The sequence below is a fragment of the Truncatella angustata genome (genome assembly GCF_020726525.1).
Source record: "Truncatella angustata strain MPI-SDFR-AT-0073 chromosome Unknown BKA67scaffold_2, whole genome shotgun sequence".
Taxonomy (NCBI): Eukaryota; Fungi; Ascomycota; class Sordariomycetes; order Amphisphaeriales; family Sporocadaceae; genus Truncatella; species Truncatella angustata.
In genome coordinates this window covers 7,139,894-7,158,024 of record NW_025763382.1, presented here as the reverse complement: position 1 = coordinate 7,158,024, position 18,131 = coordinate 7,139,894, and the positions used below count along the sequence as shown (strand labels likewise).

General features: G+C 49.9%; 5 protein-coding genes and 1 non-coding gene across 6 annotated transcripts; 3 read left to right on the top strand and 3 right to left on the bottom strand.

The window, feature by feature from the left end:
- Positions 1-74: 74 nt before the first annotated feature.
- On the bottom strand, positions 75-155 carry BKA67DRAFT_t51. The gene has a single exon. It is a non-coding gene; the product is annotated as a tRNA-Ser (tRNA).
- Positions 156-2,876: 2,721 nt separating this feature from the next.
- On the top strand, positions 2,877-5,312 carry BKA67DRAFT_512415 (glycoside hydrolase superfamily; the record flags this gene model as incomplete). The annotated part of the gene is made up of 1 exon (XM_046097472.1): positions 2,877-5,312. The coding sequence occupies one exon, from the start codon at positions 2,877-2,879 to the stop codon at positions 5,310-5,312; it is 2,436 nt and encodes an 811-aa protein (XP_045962691.1).
- Positions 5,313-7,017: 1,705 nt separating this feature from the next.
- Positions 7,018-9,340, top strand: BKA67DRAFT_558111 (major facilitator superfamily domain-containing protein). Its single transcript, XM_046102302.1, has one exon. The coding sequence runs from the start codon at positions 7,422-7,424 to the stop codon at positions 9,207-9,209; it is 1,788 nt and encodes a 595-aa protein (XP_045962690.1). The 5' UTR covers positions 7,018-7,421; the 3' UTR covers positions 9,210-9,340.
- An 854-nt stretch (positions 9,341-10,194) lies between these two features.
- BKA67DRAFT_512950 (major facilitator superfamily domain-containing protein) lies at positions 10,195-11,756 on the bottom strand (the record flags this gene model as incomplete). Its single annotated transcript, XM_046097519.1, has 5 exons — positions 10,195-10,360; positions 10,436-10,720; positions 10,786-10,881; positions 10,941-11,528; positions 11,605-11,756. The coding sequence occupies 5 exons, from the start codon at positions 11,754-11,756 to the stop codon at positions 10,195-10,197; spliced, it is 1,287 nt and encodes a 428-aa protein (XP_045962689.1).
- Positions 11,757-12,179: 423 nt separating this feature from the next.
- Positions 12,180-14,441, top strand: BKA67DRAFT_558100 (uncharacterized protein). The gene is made up of 5 exons (XM_046102301.1): positions 12,180-12,404; positions 12,459-12,668; positions 12,739-13,269; positions 13,333-13,695; positions 13,770-14,441. The coding sequence occupies exons 1-5, from the start codon at positions 12,316-12,318 to the stop codon at positions 14,101-14,103; spliced, it is 1,527 nt and encodes a 508-aa protein (XP_045962688.1). The 5' UTR covers positions 12,180-12,315; the 3' UTR covers positions 14,104-14,441.
- Positions 14,442-14,582: 141 nt separating this feature from the next.
- BKA67DRAFT_511809 (uncharacterized protein) lies at positions 14,583-16,788 on the bottom strand (the record flags this gene model as incomplete). Its single annotated transcript, XM_046097426.1, has 6 exons — positions 14,583-14,671; positions 14,745-15,314; positions 15,403-16,172; positions 16,222-16,304; positions 16,365-16,580; positions 16,654-16,788. 6 exons carry the CDS (start codon positions 16,786-16,788, stop codon positions 14,583-14,585), a joined length of 1,863 nt encoding a protein of 620 aa, XP_045962687.1.
- Between the last annotated feature and the right edge of the window lie 1,343 nt (positions 16,789-18,131).

Sequence of the window (18,131 nt, the reverse complement as noted above, 5' to 3'; positions counted from 1 at the left end):
GTTCGCTGTTCACGACGCATCACATACAGATGACAAGGTGGAGATGAAAGATCACCAAAACTCAAAAAGATATGCGACAACGGCAGGATTCGAACCTGCGCGACCGAGGTCATTAGCTTTCGAGGCTAACCCATTAACCACTCTGGCACGTTGCCTTGTTGAGATTTTGCCCGTTATTACAGCCTATGTTGTATGACCGAAACGACTTGGGTGGGCGACGATGTCATGTCATGTCCTGTTTGGCAGGGTGGGCAACATCAGTGTGGGTGTTGAACACGACGTATCAATCACTCTTGGTCAGGTCTATGTGGGACTTTGATCAAACAGGCCGCAATTTGCGATGAGTGTGTGTCGGCGGTCGTTGTGTCTATTGCTGCCTGCCTCACATAAGCCTCCGGGCCCGTTGGCTGAATGTCTCTCCTGTTAACTCAAAGGCCCGGGTGCATTCTCTCCTTTCCCCCCATCATGTCTCTGCCACGACGTGTAGCGTGCTATGCTGCTGTGGAAACTCGTCAACGTGTGTCCCTGGCCGTACGCGGTGGGCGGCACATCTCACTTCCTAACCCCTTTTGAGTCGCCTCCATGAGCATCCTGCGAGGCGGATTCGGCAAAAGCTTGCTTCGTGGCCCGCGGGGAGTTGCTACACCTCAGGCGGATGCATGCGGAGCGGATCTGGATCCAGCCGGGCGACTCCATGAGTTATTGGGCTGGCGCCGGTGCTGCTCTCAGCCACGGCCGGCTCCTTGCCCTTGCCCTTGCCCTTGACCGTCTTAATCTTCTCCTGGAGCCCCTTGCCCCCCCCTTTTTCAACCTTGTCTTTCTTCTGGATCTTCTTGCGCGGCTTCTTGGGGCGTTCCTCGGGCCTCCCAGCCGCCTTCTCCATGAGCCGCTCGACTTTCATGAGGGGCGTGATGCTTTGATTGTCGATGCTTCGATTATTACTACTTTAGATACAGCTGCTCGGTTGACGGAAGTGATGAGATACAAAGATATATCAAAAAGAAGATGCATTCATTAAGCAGGACAACATCTCCCCAGGAGAAAGCCGGGCCAGCTTTTATACTTAAAGCCAAGTCGTTTCACTGAATCATCTTCGACGCGCGTTGGTGATTCGCAGAGCCTGTTTGGCATCAGCGGTTGCGGATCGTGTAAAGGTTGATATCGTCGGGCTTGTAATCACGTTACTGCTGTGGGCGAAAACGATGTTGGTTGGTTGGTCAGTGATGATGATGTAGTTAGCCCTCCTATTCGAGTACTCCTTATTCCAGTGCCTGTGACGCGACAACATCAGCATCTAGTTTCGGGACGTGTGTTATTCACGGGATACTCTGAGATCGTTGCGATTTCGAGACGTCCGATACAAGTACCCGGCTCAGCGACCATGGTTCTGTAGAGGGACTGATACACTGCGACCACCTTGCGCAGCTGACCTGTATCCAATAACTTGTTGCGAAAAATGATGGGGACGACAAGTTTGCCTTGGAAGTCAGCTGTGTCGCCGACAAGCCGGTATTGCGCCACACTAGAACAGTGATGTAGACTTTAGGAATAATATTTGTGGTCTATGGAGGTATTGAAGACATTGGGATTGTTATGCTTCTGATTGAAGTTGAGCCTGGAGTCAGTTGGCGGCGGCTGAGATGGCGATTGGAGCTCCAGACGCATTTGATAGGATGTGATTCGATGCGTACAACCATGAATCAATAAATTCACAGTAGCTCTACCTCAAGACCAGTGATTGATCGGACGGCCTTTTCTTAGTTATACCTACGCGATTAGAGTTTTTATTGCTTTGGCGGTCGACGACACCAAGTGTTTACGGCATTTCGATTACGGACAGGTTTTGGTGATCATACAATTTGCGTTGGAAGGCTTGGCCACGCCTGTCTTTTACTCAGAAATTGTTCTCCACACTAATAAACCATACCCATTTCTTCAAGTCATGGGCTTTCGGTAAAGGAGTGCCCTTAGATTCTTGGAGCTCATATGCAACAGTGGACCAAATGGCTGAACAAAAATGCATTATTCTGCCAATCAACAAGTCGTCCACCAACTGCAAAGGTCCCTGATATGCATACGAGAATTTACTACTGCGGCTTGTCAGTACTAAATACTGCTCAAGATACCACGGCTGGTGTGCTATCGAAAATTACCGAACGGATTGACTAAGAGGTGGCTATTCTGTCGATTTGGCGGCTGACTTCTAAGATTAATACGTGTCAAAACCACCTTGCCCATGGTTCATCATGACGAGCACTTGACACTCGAAGACACCAGTGCAGAACGGCAATTGGGTTTTCGACCAGGGATGAGAGGACTGGGAGGTGTCGGATACACATTGGTTCGGCGACCTGCCTTACTCCTCGAAGCCACAAAGGTGAAGTATGCTCCGGAAAGAAGTGAGACGACACCGTCGGTACGCACTGAGTGGGAACTCCATGTGCAGAAATATCGGCTTGGCTACGGAAGCGGTTTGCAATCCAAAGTGTCAGCATCTTGATCGCATGCTTTATTTGGTCATTCGAAGGCTGACACGTGGTGCCCTTAAGCCAGCATTTCCGGTGTGCATGAAAGGATGAATAATCATCGTGACAAGTGTCTTGCGTCGGAGATGATCCCACCAACAAGGGCGTTGTGTCAATTCGAAGGCTGATGTTTGCTACGTAGTTGGTCAAGATTCACATCCCTAAATTTTCGTCACGATTGAGAAATGCAACAGTATCGTTGGTCTTTGACAGCCTAGGCGTGCAGATTATCAGGGGTCTGGGCGGGAAGTGGAGATCGCACCCCACGCTTGCGTGTCATCACCATCTCATCACATAGCATTTCCTCTTGCCTGCCATTGCATCGTTTATGCCACTCATCTCCTCCACGAAATGCAAACATACGCAGCGGCTGACCTCTCTGAGGCTGCTCTAGGAGGGCCAATTCGCATCGAGGATGGCCATTTTGTCGATGGATATGGGCGCGTTCTGATGCTGCGTGGCTGGAATGTGTCCGGCGCATCCAAGCTGCCAACGGAGCCAAATGGCCTCTCCCACCTCACGGAAGGGTTCTATGAGCACCGCACCGTGACGTTCGTGGGGCGCCCATTTCCGCTCGAGGAGGCACCGCTTCACTTTCGACGTCTCCAGGCCTGGGGCATGCCGTTCATTCGGTTGCTTGTCACGTGGGAGTCAATTGGGCATGCAGGACCGAATCCGAACACAGATCTAGACCTAGAGTATATCGCATACCTACGGCAACTCTTCGAATTGATGCCAAAGTACGGTATTAAATGTTTTGTCTGCGCACATCAGGATGTCTGGAGTCGGTTTAGCGGTGGCAGTGGGGCTCCAGGCTGGACTTTTGAAGCAGCCGGCCTGGATATCGAGGCATTCACCGAAACGGGCGCTGCATATGTACATGGACAGGACGAATTGAGGCGGGCACAGGCGCCAGTCAACGAAAAGGAGCCCAGTGGGCCCTTTGTTTGGCCATCGGGCTACCAGAAGTTGGCCGCCTCGACAATGGCCACGCTATTCTGGGCAGGGGACATGCTTGCCCCTGAATTGAAATGTCAACGCACACCCTTGAGCGGCAAAGGCAAGCCCGAGACCGTATCGGTGCAGTCCTTCTTACAAGACGCCCTTATCGAGGCCTTCGGTCGTCTAGCTGACGAGATTGGAGACCTGGAGGCATGCATCGGCTTCGAACCGATCAACGAGCCCCATCGTGGGTTGGTGAACCTGCATGGTTTTGAAGGCTGGAACTACGAAACCGACCTACACATAGGGTACTATCCCTCTTTTACTCAGGCATTGGCGCTCGGCAGTGGCTACGCTCAGACAGTGCCGTACTATGTCAAATCTTGGCCGTGGCCAACACGCATCTCTCATCGCACCGTCGTGGACCCGAAGGGGCGATCTGCTTGGTTAAGTGATACCTCCGGTGCCACTGTAGACAGGCCAAGGGGAGTGGGAAAGTGCATTTGGCGATCCTATGGTGTCTGGGATTGGGATGCAAAACGAGAGGTCCCGATAGTTATCCGCCCAGACTATTTCGAAAAGGACCATCGGCCAGGCCGAGAGGGGAGAGATCTGGAATGGTATCGAGACTGTTACGCGCCTTTCTTGCAACGTTTCTCCGAACGCATGTCGCGTAAGGTCAGCAGCCAGCTGTCTTTCGTTGAGCCTATACCCAACGAGTTTATGCCTCAATGGCCCTCGCAGTCGGACAGCAAGATTCGTCGCAAGCAGAGTTATGCCGTCCAAACCATGCTGTCACCGAAAGAACGTCCTCAGAACTTTGTCTATGCTCCCCATTTCTACGACTTGAACGTTGTGTTCAGTAAGCTCCATTCGTGGATGAATGTCAACGTGCAAGGACTTTCAAGGGGAATGTTCGTTCTGAATGCGCTTTACTTCGGTGCTGGAGGCCTGAGAAAGAACTATCGCAAGCAAATTGGCAATATCGTCAAATACGGCCATATGTCTTTGGGCAAGGTGCCCACTCTTATAGGCGAAGTTGGGTTTCCTTACGATATAAACAATGGGCATGCCTTCTTGACGGGAGATTATGACAAGCAAAGAGAGCTGATGGGTGCTCTTGTCAGCGCTATGGAAGACAACCTTTTGGATGGTTTTACGCTCTGGAATTACAATCCCGATAATCGTGCTGAGTACGGCGATGGCTGGAACAAAGAAGACTTCTCAGTCGTCAATAGTGATGAGCAGGTCATGGTCGGAGATGGTCACGGGCATATCGTAAAAGCTCGACCTGACTATAGGAACAGTGCCCACGAGAAGCACGAGCTCTATCGGGGTGGTAGGGTACTTGATGCTGTCATCAGACCATACGCTGTCAAGATTGCTGGGACTCCTATAAGCTCAAACTGGAATGAACGGACACTGCGTTTCGAGTTTCAGTGGCGCTATCGTGCCCACAAGAAATCCAAGTCAGCTGAGGAGGAGTCTCTAACAACGGAGATATACATGCCGGCCTACCATTATCGTGGACGCCAGATCCATGTGACTGCCACCTACGGCCTGGACTGGACCTACACTGCGGATACCCAGACACTGTATGTGGTTCAACGAGGAGGTACCCTGCACCACAAAATAGTAGTGGAGGTTCGTGATCTGAAAGTGCACGTCGCTCGAAGAATACAGCAACGCCGGCACGCTTTCCCGAACCAGATTGGGTACAGACTGGTACCGATTCAGCTAGAGATATGGTTAGAATCATTGGATTCATTCGCCGAAATCATGGCGGTCCTGGTGATGACCATAGGAGTGCTGGCAAGTTTGCTGTGGCTATATTTTACTTCATGAGCCAGTTCCTACTATAGTACAACGACGACCAGGATGGTATCAGTCCAGGAACGGATGGACAACGAGAGCCTAAAGAGCAACGTGGTCTGTGAGACTTCAGAGGGCCCACTCCGGATCAAGCTCCAGGAGTTGTGGTCTAGTCAGAGTGAATCGTCGCCATTCGCGTTTGGCATGGCGAATTACAGAGACAATGCAGCGAGATTGACTTTTCAATCATCCTGAGACCGTCAAGTTACATGCACCAGACAGACCATAAAATAGAACTACAAGATATTTGATACATAATGCGGACACGGGGCATTGTTCGGCCCGTTCATCTGAAGGGTCCATATGTGACTTTGACCATCTGGCTCTAACGTGTGGTTAGGGACCGTGCCAAACCCCTGACCAGGCAGAGCCAACACCGTCTCCTCAGCAACGAGTACCTGGTCAGAAAGAGCGTCGCCTTCGACGCTCAAAGCACGAAACACCACTGCATACCAACGATGTAGCAAAGAGCTGAACGAGGTGGAGGACAAGTGTCACCAAGTCGAAGAACCTCTAGGGCAACCATTGAGCTCATACGGCACCTGTTTAATCACGTACCGTGACTTCGGAGTTTCGGAACGGATCAATGGGTCGAAAATGGAAGAGTCTTGAAATCCACACACTCCATCGACGTTCTCATAACTAGCATGAGCAAACACACCAAGAGAGTGCGAACAATAAAAGCAATATCGAAGAAACCGGTGATACTAACCAAGTGTGAGGAGGGGGCCAGACGTTCACTTGACCTCCACGCATCGGAATGCGGGATAGATCTAACACCATTATGCAAATTACTTCCCGGTTTTTTCTCGAGATTAACATCAGCAACAACCCCATATGGGTCTCAAGTGGGCAGACGGTGACTGAGCTGGGGACTTTCATCGACCTCCGCACATACAACAACTAGGAGACGTCACTCTCCGCTGTCTCTCCACGGTCGTTCCACTATGCTGACCCATGCCTCGGTTCCAGGTTGTAATGAGAGGAAGCGGTTCGTGATCAATCCATTCTGATCACTTTTGACCAACTATACGAATGCGTTGTCACACGTGTTGACCATATCAATGTGTATGGACTTGCTAAGCAGGGATGCGGTTACAATTCCAGGATAACACACGACGTTGTCAGGAACAAATCATTAGTATTCATTTCTGGCCCAGATCACTTGGTGGCCTAGGTCGCAAAGTGCTTCCAATGTCTACCCAGACTTCCGATGTTTGTGGACGTTCACTGGCCAAAAGAAAGAAAAAATTAAATAAAAATAAGGATTTTTTTTTTTTCAAACCAGCTTGCTACTGCACCTCATATGTCCATTGAAAATACAGGGCGGCTGCTTAATTTAAAGCCGGATGAGGCGCTGGCAGGGGTAGGTTCTACTAGACTGAGTCGGCGCATTGCAAGGTGAGATACCGCGACTGCGGAAATAGCTGGAACTGACCGCCTTAGCAGTCGCTAGGCATCACATCATGCCATTCCAAATTTCGATACTCAGTGAAAAGATTTGTTTAAAAAAAAATCTCGGTCAAACTAGCTATGGCGCTATATCAGACGACGAAGTCCACAGTCGACGTCATATCTCCTAGCTATCTCTAGCCTTACACGATTCAAGAAGCCGAGCGGACGGTCCGTGAGTGGAGACCCGGTAGTTTCGCCATACTCAAATTTGGCCTAGGCAGATCATCTGAGCCTCAACTCTAAATCGCCTCGAGACGTACTATATCGTCGAATTGAGAAATTTCAATTCCGCTAAGCATCCCGTTGCCACGAAACCATCAACTGAACATTGGCCGCCGTTGCGATGACGTCAAATATGGAAATGGCCCATTTGGACCACTTTCCACTGTTTAGTCGAGTTTCGTCCTCGCCTGTCGGCGGCTTCACGGTGATAAGGTGGACCGAAAACACTCGTTCCACACTGACCTCAACGAGAATAAGGCCGACGGCTCCGAGTCTATCGACAGTGTTGATAAAGGCTGATAAACAAAACGGATGAACGTCGCCCTTTCTACACGTCGAGGTAAACATCTATGATTGCGAGTTTTCGTTCATCGTCACAAGCATCTGGTTTAAGCACCCGCCAACATGTCATTTTATCTTCCTTCCTTTTCAGCACCGCCCTCAAGGCCGGGCTCGTTGGCAGCTTCAAGAGCCAATTCTTATTATGCTCGTAGTCGACCAAACAGCAGACCCGTCACCCCACGTGGTATCTCGACCGCTCCCACAACGCCGGTCAACCTGACAAGGCAAAACAGTAAAGTAAGCGAAGAGGACGAGGATCAAGTCGACACCCCAGAAACCGATCTCAGCTCGGAAGTCGTCCGCAATGAAAAGGGTGAACCCATGATCGGAAGGATTGTGGGCGGAAAACATGTAGACGCAGAGAACGAAGACATCGATGCAGACTGCGGTCCCATAAAGACCGTCGAGGTCGACATGCCCTTGACGTTGACTGAGTTGGTCAAGCATAACGATAAGGAGTATATCGTCCTCACTTTCGCGACAGGCGACAAGGAGAACCCCTTCAACTGGAATCCGTGGTATAAACGAAGCATCACGACCATGCTCAACTTGATGACACTGTTCATCGGTCTTGCAACGACAGCTTACAGCTCTGGTATCAACAGCATGTGCGCGGAATTCGGAGTTCCTACCATCATGGGACAGCTTGGTTTATTCACTTTCAACATTGCTTGCGCTGTCGCACCCATGATTCTGGCTCCCTTCTGTGAGCTTGTCGGCCGAAAGATCGTCTACGCAGGTGCTTTCCTATGCTTTGACCTCCTGTTCATCGGATTGGCTCTGGCAAAGGACATCAACACTATCATCGGTCTCCGCCTCCTGCTTGGTCTCTTCGGCTGCGTTGGCACGATTCTAGTCGGAGGAACTTTCGACGATATGTACGAGCCCCATAAGCGCGGCCGACCTATGGCCCTTTTCAGTTGGGTTGCCATTTTCGGCACTGTCGCCGCTCCCATCTATGCCGGCTTCATCGACCAGGCTATTGGCTGGAGATGGATTGAGGGTATCCAGGGGTTGGCAAACGTTCCCCTCCTCATTGCCATCGTTTTCGTCTTCCCCGAGACCAGAGGTGGAGCTAGGCTGCACAAGCGAGCCAAGCAGCTCCGCAAGGCCACCGGCGACGAGCGCTACGTTGCTGAGGACGACATTTATACTCCTGACATCAAGTCCATGTTGAAGGCTTCTTCCGTCAAGGCCATCAAGATGCTTGCCACCGAGCCTGTCGTATTTGCGTTCGGTCTGTGGATTGCCTTCTGCTGGGCTGTCGTCTTCTTGTTCCTGTCGGTCATCCCCATCACTTTCTCCGAGAAGCGTGGCTGGTCTGAGGGTGTTAGTGGTCTCCCCTACATCTCGCTCGCTGTTGGTACTACTCTAGGTTGGTTGGCACACCACCTCCAGATGAACAAGTACAATAAGCTCCAGGAGGACGAGAACAGAAAGGTCGTCCCCGAAGACCGTCTATACGGTGCCATGTACGGCGCCGTATGGCTCCCCATCGGCCTGTTCATCTACTCCTTCACTCAGTACGGATACCTGTCCTGGGTCGGTCCCGTCATCGGCCTCGCGCCCATCTCTTTCGGTATCTACTTCGTCTTCGAGAGCACCTACAGCTACACGGCGGACTGCTATGGCGAGAGCGCCTCGTCGGCTATCGCCGGTCAGGGTCTGATGCGAAACACGCTTGGTGCCGTCACCCCGCTGTTCGCCAGTGCTTTCTTCCATAATGTCGGTAGTCAGTATGCCGGTCTGATTTTGGCGCTGTTTGGTACCTTTTTGAGTATGATCCCGTTCGTCATGTTCAAGTATGGCCATCAGCTCCGCGCTCGCAGCAAGTTGGCCAAGGAGTACTAAACGCCAATGCGATGAGCATTGGAAAGTTGTGTTTTGCATGTAAATTTCGCTTTTCTAGCATAGAGATATCCAATAACGGAAGTGTAGGCATAAAGAAATAAAAGCCTCTCTGCAACACTGAGCGCGCGGCAAAGCTTGCACACGTGACCATGTACCGATAGTTTTCCGATACTAAATTGTAGCATGGTACGGTATGCGCCTGGTTACAAGAAGTAACTAATCACGGTACATTTATTTGCTGTTCTTCGGAAAGCGTCATATCTACAACGTCACGATATTGTGTACAGCTCCCCCCTAAACTACAACTGTGGAAGTTTATAAGATACTACACCGCGTAACATATCCTCTCATTGCAAGTTTACATCCATAGACTTCACCAGACGCTATATGAAGAAATCATCGGTCCAAGCGACGGTAGTCTCATACATTATCGTCCAGTTGGTACACCTGTGCTGCTCGCTGGTCCAGTCAACATTGATACCATGGTGAATGTTCCCGGTTACCGTCAGGCAAAGTGGGAGCGTCAAGTCCTGGGCCATCAACATTAGGTGCCAACTACTGATTGCACTGGGAGCAGTTTATTGAGTAGTCTGTGTAGCTAGAGATAGAGATACAATCAGCCACAGCTAACGAGCTCAATGTTGATGAGGCACAGGACAAATACATCTAAGAAATTATGAGAAGCTTCTACAGATAATTTAATGATCAGTACCATACATAACCCCCGATTCCCGATGTCTAGTTCTGTATTTTCAAATTGTTAGTCCATCGCACTTCAAATGCTCCACGTGAACACGTCTTGAGGCTCGATCAATATTGTGAGTTTGTTTAATGAGTTGGGGTTGGCATTGAAATGATACATTACTAGGCTCCTACTGTGGTAAAAGGATATAGCATGCTCATATGCCTCCAATCCTACATTCGATCGAGTTTGACGCTCAGAGTTCCCAGATAAAGTGATTCAACACTTCTTCATCCTGACCTCTTAGACCTTCCATGTTTTGTGCGACTGGGACACAAAGTAGGTTGCTACTAGTAGCAGGCTCGTACCGAGGATGCAGCTCACAGAAGCAAAGAGTTGGAGCCCTGAATAGTCGGTATTGTTTTGACTGTTCAGAATAGCGCCCATGATTGGTAGACCCGTCAAGAAACTGTCGATTATTAGTATGGTGACACAGGCTGCGATTCAACGCCGCAACGGACGAGGATCAAAGGTTCGTACTGACCTTAAACCTTGAACCATCTGAAATGTGCCAAACCGCTGGCCGATGGTTTGTATATCGCCCAGCTTGAACACACATGGCATCATCAAAGAAACGAAGGCCCCGCTAGCGACTCCATAAACTAGCGCGAAGATGATGATACCTGCTTGCGAAGGATGATATCCGAAAGGCAGCCATAACGCAAGCATGGAAGCTCCTACCATCAGGGCAGAGACCGTTAGGACGTTGAAATGCCCGATTCCATCTCCAAGATAAGGAGGCAGAATGCGGCCAGGTATCGAGCTTGCACTAAGCACGATCTTTGTAAGTCTTCTTGAGCATTCGCAATAGAGATCAGGATCCGGGGAACCTACTTCATGATAGAAACGAGGTAGAACGCAAGAGTAGGCGGGAACCCCGAGTTCAATGCCATGCTTGGTAAGAAGTCGAATGGTGCGAACAAGCCCCAACTTGGCAGAGTTTAGTCAGCCAGAAACAAAAGGTTGGAAACTGGTAGAAAAGCACTTACTTGACCAAAAACGCACCCATTGTATAATAGGCAAACCGCTTCTGCTTGAATAATGACAAGTCAAACCATTTCGCGTCGGGGTTCCATTTTTTACGGGGCAGACGTGCCCGAACCAAGAAAAATGAGCAACAGAGAAGAATCCCAATTAGGAGTGCCGTATAGCGCAAGGCACCTCCAAAACCGACCTTTCCAATCAACTGATCCAGGAAAATCGGAAATATAACACCACCGAGACTGCTGCCCGTCGTAGCAAGGCCGATGCCCAAGCCTCGGCGTCGAATGAACCACTGTCCTACGCAGACCGTCGCCGCCGTAAAAACGCCGCCGCACCCAATACCGAAGACAAGTCCCTGAGCGAGCAGGATCTGGTAGTACTCTGTAGCCAAGCTCGTCATGCAAAGTCCGAAAACACAAAGGAAGCTGCACGGGTAAAGCACAGGCATTGGACCGTAGGTGTCAACTAACCGGCCATAGAGGGGCCCGGCCGCGTACATGAGTGCCAACTGGAGAGCGAATATCCATGATATGCTGGACGGCGTATAGTCACGAAGATATGTCTCCTGGTATACCGTCTGGAAGACGCCAATTCTGTAAATCATGTTACCATAAGGCGCCCTGCTTCTTGAATGTTTGAGATTAGTTGTTGAGATCAAGGGACACGTACGCGTTCAGAAATCCAAGGGAGCAGAAGATGCAGATGCTGGCACCGAGGACACATAACCAACCTCGTAGGCCCTCTTCTGCGGTAAGGTCTGTTGGGGGCCCGGCGGGAGCCACGACAGGCGTGTTGACTACTGGCTTGTCGTTATTGGGCATCTTATTTGCTCTACTCTCCCTTAATATAAAGTTTGTACAAGTATGTTGCCTCATAGGAGTATTCCCTTCTTAACTGCGGCGTTGTTCAATGTAACAAGCTTTTCCAAGTTGCTGGGAGCTTTCAGCTCGAATAGTTGGTCATGAAGGAATTGTTAGTCGCACTAACATTTAGCAATAAAGACTGGTTGATTCTGAGCATGAGAGAAATAGCTGCAAATAAAGTTTTTCCATGCTGAAGATATATAAAATCCCTGAGAGGGGTGTTGTCACTTATCCAGCAGGTCGGTCCCCCATAGATGCTATCTGTAAGCAAGTAAATTAAAGACTGGGCCTTGCTACCCAATCACAACGTCGGCCCCATTTTTATTCTCAGGTCCGACAAAACCCGCCATTTTCCCGACAACAAGTCCGACACCTTTCCGACAAGTGCTCCCCTACTCTATTGATCTCTTCATTTTCCCCTACCGTCCTGCGCATCTAGCCTACGCAGCGTCGGTTATCCCAAGTAACTGTAATTCCTATCTACGCCGCGTAAATCTACGGGTCCGCACAATTCGCTATGGCTCGCGCCAGGGAGGCTTGCATTAGTTGCAAGACTCGCAAAAAGAAGTGCAATAAAGCTTTTCCTAGCTGTAGCTATTGCATACAGTGAGTCGGCCAGATGCCTTGGGTGGCCAACGCTTATTTCTGCCTCACACGTAGGAAAGATCTGGATTGCAAGTACATTTCGGCTCCTCGACGACGCAATCACGTCGTGTCTACTAACGGTGGCTCATCCAATGCATCATCAATTCGCCGGGAGATGCCGAGCACAGAATTAGTTTCCATTCCCACGCCGTCCGACACGACGTTGTTTGAGTCTGTAACCACTACTACAAAGACTAGTTTGTATCGTCCAGTTTGGGAGCGCTCGTCAGTATCTAACCCAGTCAGAGCAAATCTTGCCTCAACCGTGTGCTCATTTCTGACAAGTCTAAACCAGGAATCAACTCCACATTGAGATCCAAGATATAATCCGCTCGACTGGTCAATTTGTGGACGACATTACTGCTCGCTATTTCCAAACCTTCCATCGGCATCTTCCTATCATCCTTCGTACGCGCTTTCAGAAAAGCCTCATCGCGTCGCCACTAGGTCCTAGCACTGATTCGTCTGTCTTACTACTGAGCATCTGCCTGATTGCAAGCCTTCCGAACCCAGGGCATAGTTCTGCCGACGAAGAAACGCCTGCGATCAGTCGAAAGTCTCTATATCTCGTCACAAAGGCAATTATTGCACAGGTCCAGGGATGCTTACCGCCTTCGGTACATCTGATTCAAGCCAATATCCTACTTGCTGTTTACGAATATGCAGATGGGAGGCCCGAAGCTGCATTTTTAACCATTACGGGCTGTGCACGGATGGCGTATGCTGCTCGCCTCCACGACAGGACCCGCCATCATGTGGATACGGGCATCCAGATAGAAGCCCAAGAAGCCGACAATACGTGGTGGGGTATTGTCATTTATGAAAGGCAAGGCATCTCGGTCTTCTTGAGGGAATCACTAGCCAGCTAACATTAAACCACGCGTGCCAGAGCCCTTTTCTGCGAGGTGAGCGTCTTTGAGCAACCACTAGTTACCACTTTACCTCCCAAAGATGCCAAACTACCTATCGAGTGGGATATTCTAGACCGTGCCGACCTCATCAGTCCGAATTCCATGCCTGATATACCAGCTTCTTGTCTTGATTGGCCAAAAATCGGCTGTTTTGGCCGCACAGCCCAGGCAACTTGTCTCGTGGACCAGGTCATAAAAGGGTTGAGCATACCTGACCTCGATAGCAGACTACGTCTACTCCAAGACCTAGATGGTGCCATTCAGGCCTTTCTGGCCTTGATTCTGCCTCAATGCCAAGGCAAACCGGGCGTCTATTGCGCAGCAATAGCCCTAGCGGTCAGGTGAGATTCCCCAACACTTGGATCCTTTTTTTGAGCCACCTTGGGTAAAATTACAACGTCCTGACTCAAGGTAGAGGGTTATTCACACTACATGGGCATGTTCTGGACATACCACAACAAGCCATCTCTAGCGGGTTTCGATCTCTAGAGGAGTGGAAAAAGAGCTCACTAGCGGCACTTGACACTTCTACGATCATGGCCATTGATATCGCAGAATGTCACCACGTGCGCGTCCCGCCAGACTTGATCCATATTACGCCTCCTAGTCATAGTTACATGGTTCGTGCTGCGATACAGCATATGCATACTCGGCCCTTTGACGGAACTATACCTTGGTCAGAAGCCTCGAAGGACCAACTCCGACTTTATCTGGACAAGTTTTGCCGTCATTGGGACGTCACAGATTGAAATCATGCACCGTGTTCTTCAGTTTTAATTCATGATTCAAACATTGGTGCCTGACCGAATTCCAGACAATGTGCTGCCCGGCCAGCATCCAGAGCAGCAATTGCATTATGGCGACCACCGCAATTAGTGGCAGTAACGAGGACAGTCTCAATTTTGTGAATACGTTCGATTGTATTGTGCACTGCGTGCTTAGCACTACCACTTTAGCTGCTTGATAGCACTTTACCTGACTTGTTAGTATATTATCGCTTAGACATGTACATTGAAGTCGTCACTGTTCTTTCAAGCTTACAGTTTCGTATCGCCTCACAGTGCAAGTAATAAAATATTATGGTTTGGGAAAAATTTTAAGCGGCACGCGCGTATGACAAATGCATATTATTTCTGTAGTATAATGAACACTGAATTATTGATATTCACGCTAATGTTCAGGGATATGTGCAGCACTTGTTCCCATGACGTAACTGCTTCATGTCTTCTTATAGTTCATCATGATCACCGCCACCCGTCACTGAGCATATCTGGTACGAGCAATGGATATCGCGCGCAATCTTTTCGGCCAAAGCAACTATTATACATGTCAGCTGGCCCATAACGACCGGATTGGACAAGCTTTTAAGCGAGGGATGGCCAATACTCACATATAGTGGCACTCGGATGCCCCGGTACACAAAACGGCAGAACACTAGCATCGACAACACGGAGGCCTTCGAGGCCATACACTCGAGCCTTACTGTCTACCACAGCTGAGCGATCACCTTGTTTTCCCATTTTACAAGTAGAGCTTCCATGGTACCCGAACACGACATTTTCGTTGATCCACTCGAGAAGCTGGATATCGGATCCGATGAGAGCATCCGTGGGGTTAAGCTTGTTGGTCACGATGCCAGTAGAGTCTGCCAACTGTAGAACGCGCCGAACGGCTGCCACCGCCAGTTCCCTGTCGGTCGTTGTGGTGAGAAGATTCATGTTCAGCACCGGAGGGTCACGGATGTCCCCGCTTGTGAGGCTTATGTTTCCGACGGAGTCGTGCACCAGCAGGCCCGCCACGAGAGCGAAAAGACGGTTGTTCGTCGGATCTGCCGGGTTGCCAGCCGCCAGACCGGCACCAATGAACTCGACGTCGGGCCAATCGGACGGAAAGGAGTCGAGCAGGGCAAGTGCTTGCGGGCTGAGTCGAGAGCGGTACGAAGGGGGAAACTTCTCCCAGCCTTCGACAATTGGAAAGGTCAGCATGACGTCCTCTCAGTTCTGATCTAATGCCAACGCGGCCGGTCAAGAGAGCTTAAATGCACTCACCAACAAGGTCAAAGCCTGGGCTGGTTAAAGGGCCGGATCGGGACTCGATGTATTGCCTACGAGCTCTCTCCAGACGCGCGGGATCTGTAATTATAGCAGAATCGGTTTCGGCATCGGTCTCGAGGAGGGTAAACACGTAAGGCTGGTCCTGCCAGTTGCTGCCAACGCCGGGAAGATCTACAACAACCTCAATGCCCTGTTTCCGCAGAGTTGATGCTGGACCAATACCAGACAGCATGAGAATCTGAGGGGAATGTATAAATCCGGCAGATAGAATGATTTCTCTACTGGCCGTGATAGTGTAGTTGGATCCCGCTGTCTGAGCAATGACAGCACGAGTTTTGCCTCCCTCGATCACGATTTTCTGAGCCTGCGTACGAGGGTATAGGTGAAGCCCCTGGCCGTGGTTGTGCTTTAAAGCCTGTCCGAGGTACGCTGTGGCGGCCGAGCTACGGGTATGGGCCTCTGGGTCTTGGTAATACGTCCAGTATGCGTAGCCGTTGAGCAGGCCGCCGTTATTGCCCAGCATCTTCCCAAAGCCGAGTTTCTCAAAGGCTCTTGATAGAAAAGGATTAGTCGGCTGACGATGCGGAGGGTACGACACCTGCAAGGGTCCCGGCTTGTGGTAATCAAAATTAACGCTCTCATCCGGCACGCTGTCTATAGGTGTATACGTAGTGCTCTTCTTGTAGAAAGGGAGAAACTTTGACCATGTGTAGCTATCATCTCCCACCAAATCAGCCCATAGATTCATTGTGCCTTTCGTGACCCTGTAACGCGTTAGCAATGAATAATACCGAAGCCAGTTGAATGGTTGACCTGTGATATCCCATGTCGTTAAGACTAGACCCGCCACCGAATGTTTTGGCCGCTGTATAATGGATAGACCGTCCGCCAAGATTCTTTCATCGTTGATTAGAAAGTTCCGCAGGTGGGCAAGACCAATATGGGGAAGAACACACTTGCTGAGGCGCCGTCTCAAGATCCCAGTCCACGGTGGGGTTTGTGTCGCTAAGGTTAGCAAACGCTTCGAATCGCCATGTGTAACCTGGGACTTCGGTCTGGTTTCCAAGGTCCTCCCAAGGAAATCCGCCGGCCTCGATGAGGGCGACGGATGCGGTGCCATCTTCCGCTAGACGAGCTGCGATGGCACTGCCAGCCGTCCCGCCACCAATGACCTTTTACGTGGCAGGTTAGCTTTCAAATCCACGCGAGTCAAGCTACTGGCCACTCAGGATCAATCATACTCACAACATAATCGTACGTGGCGTCTTGGTTGGGGATACCAAACGAGGAGCCCACAAGTCGGTTCTGGAATGGCCCTTCGTTCCACTGCCAGGCGTACGACAACGCAAAGTTAGACAAAGTGATAATAGCTAGTTTCATGGCTGGATCCAGTAAAAAGAGACACGCCGAAGGTCTGACGAAATAAGAGAAACTGGATCACCTGCGGCCTTACGAGATCCTGAGGGCTTTATACAACCCAAAGCACGTCTGACACAGATTTTGGGGTCCGCCTCGATCGCAAAATAATTATGTAATCTTGATGTGAATGGTGAACTTCAGGTGTGTAATGTGAAGGAATATAACTCCGAGGTCATGTGTACAGTTACGGGCTGACTTGGAGACATCCTTGCGGTTATCCCTGTATCAACCTATGGCTGGACTGTGGCGCTTATTCGAGTCGTTACCATTGTAACGGCTCGCGGCCGCGATGCGGCCGCTTATGATCCCTGATAGGCTGGTTGCTTAACTAAACACACAACATAAGCTGAGTCAGAAAGACTGGACCACAGGTTAATATACGAGTGTATCTGACCTACCAGCCGCACTACTGGTCGGCATGATTATCCTATGGTAGATTGGTATGCATGTGATTCTACGCATCGACTTGAGACAAACATCATTGGGCGGAACTTTGCTTATATTGCACGTGTATTTACAGCAATTGCAGCCTTGTGTGGTTTGTAGCACCATAACATAGGAAAGCTTGGATGCAACCTCTACAATTGTTACAGTCATCTCATTGAATGGCGACTGATTCACAGTTTATAGAAGGGATGACACCTTCCTACACACCCACCACATATGGTCCGGCTACGAAAAGAAAAAGAAGAAGACACCAAACAAGCTTCCTCATCGTCAACTGATTATGGTGTTACGGTCATGACACTAGCGAGCTAAACATGGCAAAAATAATACATTTGGTTCTAGCCAAGAGATTAGTACACCAGATTGAAACTCCCGAACACAAAGATAAGATTCCGTACAGCCTTGTGTGACAAGACACTGCCCAGAGCCAGACCCTGCCAAGACTACTTGCATCGGGTGTCGCGGCAGATTTTATCGATGAGAGTATTGCAGTATGCAGCCGATTCTCAGCTGCAACTGCATTGCGGGGTGTCTTTTATGGTAGAATGCATCACTAGGCATTGTAGCATGAACTCGAACATCCACTTGTCTATCCAGAATAACCCAGCTGTCCTCTGGTATACTGTTGGATCTACAACTAAACTACTTACTAGCTCGGCGTATCTCGAGGCAATTCGACGTTGAATATATAACGGTTACTAAAATGCATATGTAACAACAGCCAAAAGGGAGCTGGTCGACGGTGCATCTTCAGAGTAGGACTACTGTCTTGCTTGCCTGGACGATAGCGAGCCATAAATGATCCGTCCGAAGGGTTCGTGATGATGCTTTCAGAAGTTGCTAGAGATAGTGAGCTA